Source organism: Falco peregrinus, chromosome 7, assembly GCF_023634155.1.
Source record: "Falco peregrinus isolate bFalPer1 chromosome 7, bFalPer1.pri, whole genome shotgun sequence".
In the NCBI taxonomy this organism is placed as follows: Eukaryota; Metazoa; Chordata; class Aves; order Falconiformes; family Falconidae; genus Falco; species Falco peregrinus.
The window spans coordinates 9,388,195-9,404,274 of record NC_073727.1 but is presented as its reverse complement, the minus strand read 5'-3'; the positions used below and the strand labels follow the sequence as shown (position 1 = coordinate 9,404,274).

Sequence of the window (16,080 nt, the reverse complement as noted above, 5' to 3'; positions counted from 1 at the left end):
TAATTTAGGGATCAAGAAAGCTAGACTTGATTTCAAACAAGATTATGAGCGGAAAGAGACCCAAGAAGCTCTGACTTAGAGCCTGCTAAGTGAGGCAAGTAGCTACAGTGAAATTGCTTAGTTTAATTTACCAGACATTCTAGAGTTAAGAGAGGTTTATATTTAGCTTTAGCAAAAGATTGCTTTCCTCTCATCCCACTATCTTTTTTTTCATTAGGCTGCAGGATAAACAAATGTAAATGTTAAGGCCCTCTAAGCTACCGCATACAGCGTAAACAAGATTTTTTAAAATTAATTTTAAAGAGACCAAAAATATTGCCAAGTCTGCATTGTGTACTCCCACTAGAAAATGCTGAATTATAACCTAGATTCTACCTTCCACACCAGCATCCCCTTTCTCCACTCTGAAACCAAGAAGATAGATGGGACAGGTTACGATTGCTTAACCTAGGACCTCATGGCACCGCCATGGGGACCTGCTCAGCTCTATGCTGAAACAGCATCAAGAGACTTCAGTTTGGGGTTTGGGTTTTGGGGGGGGGTTCTTTTTTTTTTTTTTTTTTTGCTTTAGGAGCTATTGATAATGGCTTGCACCTGACACCTTAGTCCCAAAGCCAAATAAACGAGTGCTCTGCAGCTGATTCTCAGAACAGTACAAGAGTGGGGAAAGTACAGGGTGATGCTTCCATGGGCAAACCTTCCCCAGTCAATTTCCCACTAAGTATTTTAGTCCTAAGCATGCAAACACTTTTTCTAGGAAAAGGTTAAGTTTCACAGTTATTTAAATGAATCTGTCCTGACAACAGCTACAATCTTGTAACTTAAGCTGAACACTGACCTATTAAGAGAAGTTTCCATCAACTTACAAACCCAAGCGGCAAGCCACTAGCTCCATGCCTCAGGTTTTTGCTAAGGTCAACTGTTACATCTCTTACAACAACCATACACTGAACGGGTGGCAAGGTTCAGGAATACGATTTGTTTGCCGACAGACCAACAAACCTACTGCCCTATATAACATCTGAAGAAACTTGTTGCTCAGTCTAAATACAATTTTAGTTTACCTTTATGCTCGTAAGTATCAACTATACAGAGGCTCTGTATGTCTTCCGAGGTCATTACACAGCCAAGATCTCCATGACAGCAGTGGTGCATGAGAGTCACACATTTGTAAGACTACAACATTACAGCAAATTCCTCTGTATCTCATATTCCTTCTCACACATCCTTTTTCTTTCCTTGTTCTTCTTCCATCCTTTGATTATTCTTTAAACAGCCTCTGCAGCCTTAACTGCAAGCCTTCCAATATGAATCTCCTAGGAGGACTAACATGTTTGTAGACAGCATGAGGTGCTGTTTACATAGATTTGGTCCTCAAGATACCACTTTTAATTAGAAGTGGAACCATTTCATTAAATCAAAATTAAAGAAAATAAAATGAAGAGCAGAAGTCTATAGGGTGACTTGACTACTTGACTCAGAATAGCATAAGCTGTCTTAAATCAATTAAAAAAAACAAAACTAAAAATAAGCTACTCACATCAAATAGGCATACTTTTAATTAGTTTATATTTTTAAATGAGTGAAGCTTTTCCTTATCAACCATTCACATGGGAACAACGTTAATGTAACAGATGCCTCAGAATTAATATCTTACTGCTTTTAGAACAGACAGCTCTTTCTTGTTTTAGGCTATATTCAGGCTGAGTAAGGTAGCATTACAGCAGTCTATAGTCAGAAGATTGTCTTCTCTGTCCCAAGGGTTATGCCATTTTACTTTTAAAACCACTGAAAATGGAAAAAAAAAGAAAGCTTACTTTCATAAAAACATAATGAATAAGCTCTCTGCTTGTTATCAAAGTTGTCTACTTCCTGTGGAAAAGTAGGAATAACACTTACTCAACTTTCAGGAAAAGATATCCATATGTCTCTCTGAATTATCACTATGAAAAAAATGGAAGATAAAGTGAGAGGCACGGGGTGGCGTGGTGTGGGAACTAAGGCTATTTTTCCTTTGTAAGGATAATTCAGATATATGCATATATATGCTCTGATGCAGCATAATTTATGAGAAAAACATTGCTGACCTCCGAGTCAATAAGAACAATTTATACAAGCAATCAATACTTGCCACTGGGGACCAAACTTCTTCATCTTATGTTCTATTTTTGTGCATTAGGCCAAAATGGTAAGTGTTGGCAACAGGCTTAAAAAATACATACTGTATCACTCTTACCTTGAACTGGTTGTGCAAGATAATTAAGCCTTTAAATTTTTCAATTACAAAGACAGGAAAAAACAACTGTAAATTTGGGGAGGTGAAGAAAAAAGCTACATACCATATTCCATGATATACCCTGAAAGTGTTGCTAACCGAAGGGATGCAGGAGGAGAGGAAGCCTTTCCAATTCCAAGGTCACACTATCACTAGTTGCCTCGCTTTTGAACTGTTACTGTCTTAAAGCCGCATCTGGGTTGCATCACGCAGATCAAGACTTCTCAGTGGAAAGCAGGCAGCCAAATGTGCAATGCCTACCCTACACTCTCTAAGCATCAAGAACAAAATCACTTTTGCTTTGTTTTGCTTGAGGTTGTTAATCCACAGCTACAAAAACATGAAGGGAAGCAGCCCTCTCTCAGCTGCTGAGATGCATTTAATTCTGTACAGCAACTGTAAAGAGTACTTCTGTCAGCTCTAAGACTACTGAAGTCCAGCCTGTGTTTTGTTGACTGACTGGATACCAAGCAAAAATGAATTCTAAATCCAATACAAGAATAAATGCAGTTTATTATATTACAATACAACAAAGGAGAATACCATGCAATACAATAAAAGGGAAACAGTACTAGTTATTATGCACAACATGACAAAAGAGCAATAGGAGCAAATCATCAGATCATTACTGCAAAGCATTGCAGAGATTAAGAAAAGGGTACATCAGCAATTACCACCTTAACATCACCCAAGCCCACACTTTGGCTGGGAAGCCCCGTTGCAGCCATCACTACGAGTCTCTTGGTAACTGGGAAAATTTCTGTGAGGTGAGTCCACCCATAGCTGAGGCTTCTGGCCCAGTCCCGGAGCTTGCCCACCTTTGTACTCAGTGAAAAGCAGAAACAGTTTACATACCTAATGTATGTAAACTTTTAACTTTATGTTGAGTGCAGGTGTGCACTGTCTCATGATTCATAAGGTTCACACATGGCAGGGACCCTGGCCAGGTGCCCAAGAGTGGTGGAGTTACTGTCATGGCAGAGCTGCACACAGTATTTATTGGATGGATGGTCCTGATCACATCTTGCTCAGGACAAACACCACCTGCTCATTACAGTTGTCCTTGACCCCCTGAGCTCACTGTCCAAGTTAAACAATTTCTAATTAAAGACAAAGACTTTTTTCATCAGCAGTAATCAATTTCATAAATTTTCACCACAGCCTGCCAGAGTCTTGTGTCACATGGTTAATAATAAGTTCCTGCACAAGCTTTCTTGGGCTGTGATATTTGTAAGGACAGGCTCCCATCCCACACAATTCCCCAATGTCTGACCATACACGTATTTCTACTAGTACAGTTTTTTCACCTCAGTATGAACTGCAGTAAGCTTTCAGAGGATTCTTGGTCACTAATTTTCCTGAAACTTGGTGAAAGACACTGGTCTTTAGGCCCTCCACCTGTTTGTCAAGCTTGACTGAGGACTACCAACACGATCCAAGTTCGGGAGAGACGCAGGAAAAGGTAAACAAGTGCATAGACAGAGCACAAAGCCATGCCTTTAGATGACAATGTCAAAGGTGCAGAGGTGAGTCTCCTGCTAAGCTGGCCACAGAAAAACGTCACTGCTGACCGGCAGTCTGCTGGCCCTAGTCAGATTTTAACCAACTCGGCAGCAGCCAACAGCTCTTGGAAGTTTTTCAAAATCCCAAACGGTAAAGATCAACACGCATCTCTTCTTCCTGTGAGACTGATTCTCAAGTAAGATGTCAAGTTTAGTGGTTAATTATATTTACTGTCATTATAAGGAGATGAAAAAATTGAGAGATCATTTAGCTTGATTTTGTCAACAAACAAAGTAAATATGATCTTGCTACACATACTTCTACTGGAGTGCCCTACTAACTACTAAATTTGCCAGTCATTTTCAGTCAAGTTTGACATAGTGTGCAGTCCCCAGAGTGGTTAAGTTCCCACATTTCATGGAATCGGACTGGACAGAGAAAAGACTCGTTCGTTGTTAGTGCCTGCACTGAGAAACACAGCAGTGTAGGTTTACCTGCACTACAGGGCAGGAGCGAACCTCCCCTGGAGACTGCTAGAGTAAGTGAGCTACAAAGCTCAGCCTTCTGTGGATCTTCTGCTACCCATGCAGCTTTTTTTTGTTGTGCTTGTTAAATAATCAGCGAATAGGACTAAATAGACCAGGCAGAAGTTGCTTAGAATATTCTCAACTAATCCACTTTGTAAGCTAAGACCAAAAAGGAACAAAACCCCTCAACGCCCCCCCCCCCCCCCCGCCACACACACACATATTCCAGGCTGTTATCTTTGCCTTTTCTTGTGACTTTGCAACCATGTTCGGGTTTTTTAATGCTTTTTTCTTCTGTACTGCTTTGTTAAATATCCAAACAAACATGAAGGAAGGAATTCACTGAATATAAAGGTTTGTATTCACAGAATGCTGACACATGCAGAAAAAGAACAAACCAAAGAGCAAAAGCAGCTCTTTCCCCCTCTCTAATCTTCTTCACTTAATCTGCTATAGCTCATCTGCATTACACCTCTCTCTGCAAGCAGCTACATGACCCCCCCCTGCAGCACCTACTTCATACCAGAGCTAAAAATTGCCGAGATGTGCGACCCTGGTTTCTGTGGGAGCACAGCACTCCTTGAGACAGACAAGCCTTTAGACAAGCTTTTAAACAAGCTTTACAGATTCAAAGAGTAAAACCTCTGTGGGAAGAGGGTTGGGTTTTTTGGTTTTTTCTTTTCTTTTTTTTTTTTCCTTTTACATCAACAGCATTCCCTTAAAGAAGTAGGACAGCAGGGTCCTTCTGAGTTGCAAAGTGACAGTAGTAATACTGGTGAGATGATGATGCTCTAAACACCATTAATGATGCAGCACTTGCACACTCCTAGACATACCTGGGAACAATGGCCAAAGCATCAGAAGCACAGACACATAAAGAATAAAGCAAATCCTTTTTGCAACACTAAAACGATGCCTCCCCCCTTTTTTGGGGAACGGAGGGAAGCACAGGACCTTTATCCTTTGAAAAGTAACTACCGATCCCTGATGCCACGGAACAAAAGCCTGCTCCCAGGGAAGGCTATTTGCTCCTTTGTGGCTGTTCTACTCTGTGGGCAATTTGGAAGACAACTGGTGAAGAGCTTCCTTCAGCCACGAGCCTCCCAACTCTGGCACAACTAGTACTCTCTGCTCCCTGTGCCAATGCCAAAAAACTCAAAAATGCAACTCCAGTACTGCTCGCCAGTAATTTACAATGTCTCAGACATCAGCCCACAGAACAACTGCAAACTTAAAAAAAAAAACAAAACTAACAATTCAGTCGGAAAATACTGTCAGCTTTGCTGTGGATTCTTTGTCAATTATTTCATGCCCATCAAAGGTGAGGGGATTGGTTCTGTTGGGGATGGCCCATCCCTGGAAAACAACGTTATAGCAACATCTCATAGATGAAGGTGGCATTTTAGGCAGAACTGCACAGCTACTGCCAATGCCAGACCTGACCTGTTGATGGAAGGTTTCAGTTTCCAAGGCCACCAGCCTACCAGTCTTTACATGCCTACAAAAGATGAAATAAACGTGTGACCAAGGATACTACCCGCGATAGACAGGCTTAACAGATTTCAGACAGCATCTATTCTTAAGAAAGTATCGCGTTTTGGCAGAATTTGTCCTTACAGAGCACAGCATCACTCACAACCTCAGAGGTTGTTTCTACATTTTATTTCAGTACTGAAAAGCCAAAACCAGGTTAAGCTCTCCCTCCTTCTTTCTCACTTGTCATGTACACAGGCTAGTCGGTGAGGGGAACAACCCTAACTCTACAAGGCAGATCACTAAAAGCCAGCCTAACCAACCCTGTTCCATCTAGGGCAGTGCCTGAAGAAGTACGCGCTGAACCGCAGGACAACAGATGGCACACAAGCAGCTTCGAGAAAATGGTGGGTTTTAATCTGTTGCATAATTATTCACTAGTAAAAGACTGACTCTTAACAAAACCAAAAGGGCCGATTCTTGGCTGCCACACACCCCCAGAAATGTAACAGGAATAACGTCTTAAAGGGCATTAGCATCAGCAAACTAGCAGCATATTACACTGAATGTGTGGGGTTTCTGATTAGGCGCTGTAATTGAAGCCCTACAGTGAGTAATTTCCTACTCTGTAAGACTTTGTGCTATCAATTAAAACACACAATTAGCAATGAATCCACCTGGAGTGCTAAAAGCAGGTCTGTCTGTTCTTTCTCAAGTTTCTGAGGTCATTTTATAATTAGCACTTATCTAAGATTTTTAGAAAAATTAACTAAAGCTTCCTACTCATGAACTTCCTTTGGATAGCACTTGTTTGTAACCAGTTAGGCAAGGACTTCAATTAAACCTAAAAGCACATTCTTGCACAAGTCTTGTTCGGAAGTGTGAATTACAGTCCCGTTAACTGAAGAACAACAAGAAAACTGGGAGCCACCAAAGTCAGGACACAAAAGCAAAGGCCAGTGCGTCTGATCTCAGAGCTAATCCTATTTATTTTTTTTCCACTTAACAAGTACTGCCTACAAGAAGTGTACTCTGTCTTCTGTGATCACCAAGGTGAAAGCGAGCATGAACACACAGAAAGTCAAAATACTGCACGGGGAGAGACGCAAGCGAGGGCCAAAGCATGCAGGCAGACCTACAGGCCTTTCACATGCGGTAGTTAAGAAGAAGGTTTTATTAAAGGAGGTACTTCCAATAGAAGAGGAAAAGTAAATGGAATGAGTGAAGATTGGAACACTGTTTACATTTAAAGTCATCTGACCTACAGACAACCACAATGAACTGCTTTCCAGAAATTGAAAGCCTGTTTTGCCAGCAGAAGTGCCTGAACTGCTCAGCTTAAGAAAACAGAAGTTTAAAACAGTGACTTTTGGTCTCTGTGGTTACACAATGGAGGTGCACCTGAAAGAGGGGAAAGATGCTTTTAACTGAAAGGCTTAAGAACAAAAGGCCATAAACCAGTTGGAAGTAAGCTTAGGCCACAAATGAGAAAGTATTTCTAATCAGGGCAAGCAGCTTCTGGAACAGCCTCTTCCTAAGACTGCTAGGAATCCAACTGAACAAACAAAAAGCCACCCCAGCGCTCCTCTGAATAAATGTAGGCTGTCCGGCTGCCGTTCTAAGGCAGAGATCAAGAGTTGCTTATTAGAAAAAGTAAGCAGAATTGATGGCCGGAGATGTCTATTCCAGCCTTGTGTTAGCGAGTCAATGATGTCTAGGTAAATAACCACTAAAACAGGTTATCAGCTTTCTAACAAACTCTCATTTCTGTGTGTGCGCGCAATGACTAGCAAGAGGGGAATTAAACCCTTCAAAAAACAGAGCTGCGGTTCATTCTGCTTTTGACCTCCACTGGTAGCCAATTTTGCAACTGTTGAGACACACAGACACTACACTGAAATACCAAAGAATACACAGATAATGCATTTTTATGTCACAGCTATTGTAAACCACTGTCCCATGATCAGATTTATTATTCATTCATACCAGTGATTCCAGGCAGTAGGTAACAAAGAGCAGCTGGAGTAATAAACAGGGCGGGGGGGGGGGGGGGAATTACTCAATAATCAAATTAAACGAGACTGGATTTATCAGGTAGTACCGGATCCTCTTAAATAGTTTCAGATTGCAGAAGCCTTTTAGTAAATAGGGACATTTCTTCTTGTATGTGAGTTCACTAATGTTCCTAAAACACACTGAATAATAAAAAAATATAACACAGAAGACATCAGAGATAAAAGAGGTCTCTGAGCTCATCCTTCTTCCCTCTGCCAAGGTAGCTGTACCTACAGCTTGCACATTTTGTGGTATTTTGAAGGCTAAAAGGCAAGCTCTTCCTTACATTGTAGTGCAAGGCTCAAGCCTACAAAGAGCCAGCACATGTACAGCACCGAGCATTTTCCTACGGATGATGGAAGCTCTCTTTTTATAAGAGGCATCAGTTTTCCTCTCCTCAGTGTGAATATGTTACTGAACAGGTTACAACTAAATAACCCTTGCATAAACAAAACGTACGCTTACTCTTTCTGTACTAAAAAAAAAAAAAAAAGGCACTTTTAATCCCAGTTATCCTAACATTATCCAATGCAACGTGCTTTCACAGTAACAAACAAAAACTCCAATAATAACTGCTTGTAACAGTGAACCTCCCAAACGCAAAGCTTCTTCCCTCCCTCCCCAACTGAGAACCTTCTGGATTTTCTTTATAAACGTTTGTTAGCGGGAGACACGTTTCTGCAGGGAAGGTCATCGTGAAATTCCACATTGCTGCTTCCAACGCCACATTAACGCACTGACCACACACGAGCGAACCATGAGGCACAACCCCAACAATTCAAACGCGCTTCAGGCTAACGATGAGGCCCCCCATCCTGATTCCCTAACTCGTGTGTGACCACTGCCCATCTGACAGGCAGTGGCCACTGTGCGGGGATGGCCACCACCCGTGGGGGACAGCCATCCCCACGGGTGGTGGCCGTCCCCGCGCTGTGACTGCTGCCCATCTGACAGGTAGTGGCCATGGTGTGGGAATGGCCACCACCCAGGGCCTTCAGGCATCGCGAAGACCCCGGCCTGGCTCCTTCCACACCCGCACCGCTTCACGCCTGCACAGGGCCCGCACGGCGCAGCTGGGCCGCTAAACGGGAGTCCTAAGCAGATCTGAGGTAAAAGCCCTCTCAGGTAAAAGCCCTCTCAGGTAAAAGCCCTCTCAGGTAAAAGCCCTCTCAGGTAAAAGCCCTCTCAGGTAAAAGCCCTCTCAGGTAAAAGCCCGCGCACCGCTGGGCTTTTCCAGAGCGCTACGGCGAACGCGGCAGACAGCGAAGAGCCGTTCCCCGGGCCGGGAATGAGGCGGCCCGGGTGCAATCGGTGAGGATGCCCCCCCCGCCCCAGCCGCAGCCCAGCGGGGGCGGGAGGGCAGCCGGGGCCGCTGCCCCACGCAAAGTTGCGGCGCGCCCCCCGCAACCGCCACCGGTACCGGCGGCTCCAACCGCTGAGCCAGCGCTGCTCTCCGCACCTCGACGTAAGGAGCCGTTGCCTCCCGGTGAACCCACGCAGGCACTCCGGGAGCTCTTTCCCCGCGGGCTGCGTCCCGAGCCCCCCCCTGCCCGGCAGCCCGCGGTAGAAGCGCTGCCCTCAGGCACAGAAACGCCGGAGCGGCCGGCAGCGCCGTTAGGCGGCAGGGGGCCGGCCCGGACCGTTGAACGGCCACAGCCCCCCCAACACACACACACACACACATATACACCCCCTCCCCGCGGCCATCGCCGAGCGGCCTCCCGGCCGCCTTCGCCTCCCGCCGTGCGGGGCACCCCCCGCCCTCAGCGGGCTCCCGCAGGCGGCGGAGCCCTGCCCGCCCCGTCCCTACCTGCCGGGTGCCTCCCGGGGCCGCCGGGGCAGCTGAGCAGCAGCCAGAGGTGCAGCGCGACCCCGACCGCACAGGGGCACAGCAGCACCAGCCAGTTTCGCATTGGCCGCCGCCGCAGCCGGCCCCTTCCCCTCCGCGCCGGCCTCTCCCAGCGGCGCCGGGGCGACGGGCCGACTCGGCCGCCCGCGGCTCCTCCCCGCGCCGCCGCTCCGCCGGGCCGGGCTCCGCTGCCCCGCGGCCGCCGGGAGCTGCAGTCCCGGCCCAGCCCCGGCGGGCAGCGGCGGCGCGGGCGGCAGCGGCGGCCGCCTACAGCCCCCACAATGCCGCGGGGCGGCGCGGCGCGGCCCCGGGAGGCTGAGACGAGCGGCGCCGGGGCTGCCGCGCACGGCGGGGAGAACCGGGCGGCCGCGCTGCCCCGCGGGGAGACGCCGAGCGAGCGCGGCTTTACCTCACGTTCCGCACGGCGGGGGAGCGCAGACGCCGCGGGGCGGTCGCGGCGCAGTACCCTCACGGATCGCTGCTCCCGGGGCCGCCCCGGCCGCCCTCGGGCCCCGGCCGCCGGGCTGGCGGTGCTCCGGGCTGGCCTCCCGCCGGGCTGGCCGTACCCCGGGCTCAGCGCGGCGCCGGGGGCACAGCCCGGCCCCCGTTAGTCGTTACTTGTGCAACGCCACGGTTGTCTACCGGGTGCCCCTTCTGAAAAGTCATTCCACAGTCACGAAACAGCGTTTCAGAACAACCCTGTACTAATCCAATAACGAGGAGACTGCTTCGCCTCGGCTAAGCCCCGCAGCGGCACTGCCAGTGCTCCTCAGGTATTTTATTCCAGCCAGGAACATGGTATTTGAAATTCCAGGGGAGGGGGGGACGACGGGGACTTTAGGCAATCAAGGTGTCTTTAACTGCAGCTGGGTCACACGAATCGACGGCAGCATCCTGGTCCTCGCAGAAGCACGCTATGAGACGTTCACAATCCAAGCTCAGCATCGTGTCTCACCTACAGCCACCGCGGCGCGAAGCTGGGTATCTACGCCTGATCCACCCAGGGGGCTGCCATCTGCAAACACCCTGCCGCCGGGAGAGGCCTGGATGGAGGAGAGCGTGAGATTGTCAGCATCTTGAAAAGTTACTTGTCTCTGGTCCCTCCGAACACAGGTAGCAAAGAGAAATGTTGCCTTGGACTCCTTCCTGCAGGGTGAATGTACCTGAAGAAGTGATGTGGATAAAAAAGCAGGGCCTTCTCAGAAATTAATGTATAAAGTAGAAGTTTGTGTGCAATAGCCATAAGGCTTAAATGAATGGTTACTGATGCTATTCTGTCAGAAATGCATGATTTTTGTAATAGGACCTGATACATATGAAGTATAATTGAAAGAAATTGAGTTTGTGCAAAAAGAAGACTAAAATCTGTTCTTTTTTGAAATCCCCAAGCCATGAAAAGGGTTTGGAAAATGCTTAAAAGTCCTTTCAAACAGCTTCATTAAGATTCATCTTTCATCAACTGGAGTGAGATATTAGAAAGCAAACTCATGACTTTAACCTTTATGTATTGAACAGCAATAGGAAAATATGTTGGAAATACATCAGTTCAGTTTGTTTGCATACCTAGGCATATTTAATATGCAACAGAGCGTGTACTTGTCAGCAAATAATAGTACTAGGGGAAACATTTACACAAAAAATGTTATTTATTATTAAAATCACTATTGACATTTGACTTGCCTTTCAGCAGGTTCAGCTGCAGAAATAAAAACTGGTCCAACTGCTAATATTACTCTATATTTGCCTATATTCCTTGTAGTCAAGGTGTTAGGTTCTCTACCCAGCCCTTACCCCAGGCCAGGTGAATTGATGGGGATCGATCTTATAAATATGTCTGTGAGCAATTACTTCCTTGTAGACAAAACCAGAGGACCAATTCCTTAATATCTTGCTTTCTATATGGCGTATTACCTATATATATATATATATATGTATATATGGTATATTACCTACCATGCTCAAGGATAAAGGACTATATAATGTACAAAACAGGAGAAATCTCTTTCTCCACATTACAGAAACGGTAGCCTGGTCAAAAGGATTATATATTTACCTTTATATACATATATATATATATATATGCATTTTTGTTATTTATGTAGGAAATGGTTAAAAATACAGTTTAGTTGTAGAGGACTGGCCTTTCCTGCTCCATTTTCTATCGCATTATCTGCAAGATTTTTAAAGCACGTGTAGAAGGTGCAAGCAGCGCTGCTTCTCATGTTGTGTATGACACTGGAAGTGTGCACCTGTGTATAAATCATGAGATGACCAGACACAACCACTAACCCAATTTTCAGAGTTCCCATTAGCAAAGTAGTTTCAGTTTGCATTCTTGAGGGCTTTTATGAGGACTGGTATATGGGAGAAGCAAGCTGATATCAGTGTCTAAACATGGATTCAAGGCACCATGTTTTACACATGCTTTTTAAAAAGTCTTGGCCCGTATAAAAATGAGATTTTTCCAGAAATCTAAGAATAGTGAATATATATACTATAAAAAGAAAATGGAATTGGAATATAACTTCTAGATGATGTTAAATCGTTTTCCTGCAAGACAGAACATTTTGATTTGAGTTATGCTCATTCTAGCTATCATTTATTCAAAAATACACCATTTTCATTCTGTGCTTTCTGAGCATATTTACTCTTCTGACATTACAGACTCGGGTGGTACCTCTGACACATGAAGTACAGTACTGGCACAACACAGACGTGGCGCCTGGGCACACGGTTTAGGGGTGGACTTGGCAGCGTTGGGCTTACAGTTGGGCTCGACGATCTTAAGTCTCTTCCAACCTACTTGACTCTCTGATTCTGTGTTGGGCACAAGAGCTGGAGATAGAAGAGACAGAAGTTTTAGCCCCCAGGCTGCTTGCAAACTTAAGATGCTTCTGTTAAATTTGCGTAACGTCTCTGGATAAGCATCTCCTGTCTGACACAGAAGACATGATGGATACCAGAGCTGTAGTTATGTACCACAGCCAGCCAGCCCATAACATTGTTTTTTCATGTTTGTTTGCCTAATTGTTGCCCCAAGTGAGTGACTGGGATTTTTTTAGGACACTAGCAGCAGCAGCTGAGAAGAGCAAGAAGCAGGGCAGAGCGCCATGTGTTTTAGCAGAGTTCATCCCCAGGGAGTTGTGTGTTTTATTGATCTCTCTGTGCTCCGTCTGAAGCAGAGGAAGGACTGGTGAGAGGTTCCATTTTAGGGGCTTGGGGCTTAACTTCCTCTACACCTTGCAGTAATACTGATCTATTACATTTCACACAATCATTATGCCTTCAGTTATCTAAAGGAAACACATGAAAAGTGATTACAGACCAGGGTATGAGGGATTAGAGTTTAAAAGCTTGTAAATTTGATCCCAAGAGTATGTCTTTTTTTTTTTCTCCCCAGTGTCCATAACCTAAACAGATTCACTATCTGTACTGAGGAATTATCAATCTTTCCTTACCTTCCTTAGGATCTTTAGAATAAATATTTTTTGCTTATTTTCCCAAACAGAAGAGATGTCTCCCTGCCTCCTCTTTCGGTTTTCTGATCTGATGAAGTGCAGATGCAGAGGAGTTCTCAGACTCCTCATCTTGGGCTATTAATGCTGTCAATGTCACTGGGATCTCCTGAGGATAGACAAAGGGATCCTGCAAAAACTGATCTCTGGAAAACAGGCTGTCTTGCTGACGGGCCTGCCAGCTCCTATCATTAGCAGCAGCAAAGAAAAGTCAACGGTACGTGACCAGCCAGCTCTAAGGACCATGATGGACAGGCATGAAGAGAGATGCTGTTAGAAAGCTTTGGGCAGCATGTGGCATGCCATGCAGCCAGCGTGGCACGAGGCCTCTGCGCGTTTGTACACTGGACGGAGGCAAGAATCTAACAAGATTTTGCCCATGGCCGTCTTCCTTAATGGTCTCTTAAGGGAGACTTACTAGTCACTTGGAAAAAAATCCAGATACGGTATGACTACCGATCCTACTTTACGTTCTCCTTTATTAAGAGATTCAAGGAACTAAAAAGGTCAGGGCGGCAGCATTTCCCTCACAGAAACCACACTGGTTTGGCTCTGGCCATCATGGGTTAAACACTTCAGGGCATGGTTGCAATGGAATTTAATCTTGCAACCCCTTCACACCAGTTGATCATAAACTAGCCTGTAGCTGGGATCTGTAAGAAGCTCTGAGCCTGGAGAATTATGGGGTGTCACAAGTTGCACTGGAATTTTTTTTTTTTTTTTTTTGTAAGGCTGCCCAGTGCTTTCCAGTTCAAGAATGTACTCTCTTGAAGCTATTCCATACTTCAGTTCTTTGGGCTGAGGGTTGCAGTGACAACAACCTGCTTCACATCGCAATGTTTGGTAAATTCTGGCTAAAATAATCTAATAATTTCTGAAAAGTTAGGATAAAATAGAGTAGAATAGCATAGACTGTTTCAGTTGGAAGGGACCTACAACGATCACCTGGTCCAACTGCCTGACCCATTCAGAGCTGACCAAGTTACAGCAGGTTGTTAAGGGCATCGTGCAAATGCCTCTTAAACGCTGACAGGCTTGGGGCATCGACCTCCTCGCTAGGAAGCCCGTTCCAGTGTTTGACCACCCTCGCGGCACACAAACGTCCCGATGTCCACTCCGAACCTGCCCTGGTGCAGCTTCGAACCGTTCCCACGCGTCCTGTCGCTGGGTACCAGGGAGGAGAGCTCCGCACCCCCCTCTCCAGCCCCCCCTCGGGGAGCCGTGGGAGCAGTGAGGTCGCCCCTCAGCCTCCTTCGCCCCCAGCCAGACAAGCCCCAAGTGCCCAGCCGCTCCCCACAGGACGTGCCTTCCAGCCCCTGCGCCGGCTTTGCTCTCCTCCCCTGGGCACGCTCAAGGACTTTCACGTCCTTCTTCAGTTGCGCGGCCCAGAACCGCTCGCAGCGCCCCAGGCGAGGCTTCAGCGGGGCGGAAGGCGGTGGGGCAATGCCCCCTGCCCCCAGCCGTGCTGTGCCCCCCGGGGTGCGGGCTGCCCTCCTGGCACCGGCTCGCGCTGAGCCCGCTGCCGCCCAGCACCCCAGGGCCCTTCTGCTGGGCTGCTCCCAGCCGCTCCTCGCCCAGTTCATACCTGTGCCCAGCGTTACGCCGTCGGAGGGGCAGAATCCGGCACCACGACTGGTTAAGTTTCATCCCGTTAGTCACAGCCCAGTGCTCCAGTCTGTCCGGACCCTTCTGCAAGGCCTCCTGTCCCTCAAGAGAGTCAGCAGCACCTCCCAGTTTAGTATCACCAGCAAACTGGCTAACGGTGCGTTCAGCTCCCGCATCCAGGTCGCTGATAAATACACTGAGCAGGGCTGGCCCCAGAACTGAGCCCTGAGGAACACCACCGGTGGCCGGTCACCAGCCAGAGGTAGCCCCATTCACTACAACCCTTTGAGCTCTGCTCTTCAGCCAGTTCTTCACCCAGCGCACCGTGAACCACCTCATCCTGCAGCGGGACAACTTGTCTCGAAGGATCCTATAGGGGACAGTATCAAAAGCCTTATTAAAATCCAGAAAAACTACATCCACCGCCTTCCCTTCACCCATTAGGTGGGTGGCCCTATCACAGGATATCAGATTAGTTAAACACGACTTTCCTTTTGTGAACCCACGTCGACTGTTCTGATGATTGCATTACTTTTTAAATGCCTTTCAACAGTAGCCAGTATAATCTTCTCCATAATTTTTCTTGTTAATTTTTCCAAATTAACTTCCAGTTAAAGAAGTTAACTAAGAACATTAAGAAAAAAAATGCTCGTTTTGTTTAAAATTATTTTCCTATTGTTTTGCTGACCTTTTTTTTTAAAAAAAATGAAGTTTTTGCATCCTTATGACTCTTCAGAGCACAGGCTTTGCAAAATGGTTTTGTAACTTGCTCTTCTTCCTTCATGTTTTCTGTCCAGAAGTCTTAATAGTTTTGGCACATGGCTCTGATTTTTGGCAGAAGCCACAGTTTGGACTGACTTCTCAAAGGTCCAAGAATATTCTGTAGGGTCTTCCTTTCACTGGCATTGCAAGAACCTAGCAACCAGAACAGCTCTGAGATTGTAAGCAGACAAAGACAGCCCAGCTTTCCCTCAGCTCACTTTCCTTTGCGCAAAGGTGGAGCTTCAAGTTTCATGTCTGCTCACAAAGTGGTCACTTGCACATCCTGGTGGATGACCAAGTCACCACCCCTTATTCTAGAGAGGGCTAAATTAGAATACCCTTGTCATCTTCCGGAAAGAAGGTGATGTTCAGCCGGATTGTTTTGGTTTTTTTTTTTAATCAGACCCAGCCTAACCTGCACAAGAGCTGAAAATTGCCATACAAAATAGGCTTGCAGGACATCACAGTTATCCAGACATACCAATACAGCAATAATAAATTTCACAGCTGTAGTTG

The 16,080-nt window shown here is 46.3% G+C and overlaps 1 protein-coding gene and 2 long non-coding RNA genes across 7 annotated transcripts in view; 1 reads left to right on the top strand and 2 right to left on the bottom strand.

Moving 5' to 3' along the window:
* B3GALNT2 (beta-1,3-N-acetylgalactosaminyltransferase 2) overlaps positions 1-9,776 on the bottom strand; it is a 30,113-nt gene extending 20,337 nt beyond the window's left edge. For 4 of the 5 annotated variants that reach the window (XM_055809907.1, XM_055809909.1, XM_055809908.1 and 1 more), the window contains exon 1: positions 9,644-9,776. In XM_055809907.1, coding sequence (XP_055665882.1) covers positions 9,644-9,746 — 103 coding nt within the window. In that variant the 5' untranslated portion in view covers positions 9,747-9,776. The remainder of the gene's footprint in view (positions 1-9,643) is intronic. The other variant, XM_055809912.1, reaches the window with a different exon arrangement.
* A 252-nt stretch (positions 9,777-10,028) lies between these two features.
* Positions 10,029-11,008, top strand: LOC114012648 (uncharacterized). Its single transcript, XR_003555255.2, has 2 exons — positions 10,029-10,455; positions 10,549-11,008. It is a non-coding gene; the product is annotated as an uncharacterized LOC114012648 (long non-coding RNA).
* On the bottom strand, positions 10,739-14,761 carry LOC114012649 (uncharacterized). The gene is made up of 3 exons (XR_003555256.2): positions 13,141-14,761; positions 12,360-12,517; positions 10,739-10,845 (listed from the first exon to the last, which is right to left on the bottom strand). It is a non-coding gene; the product is annotated as an uncharacterized LOC114012649 (long non-coding RNA).
* Between the last annotated feature and the right edge of the window lie 1,319 nt (positions 14,762-16,080).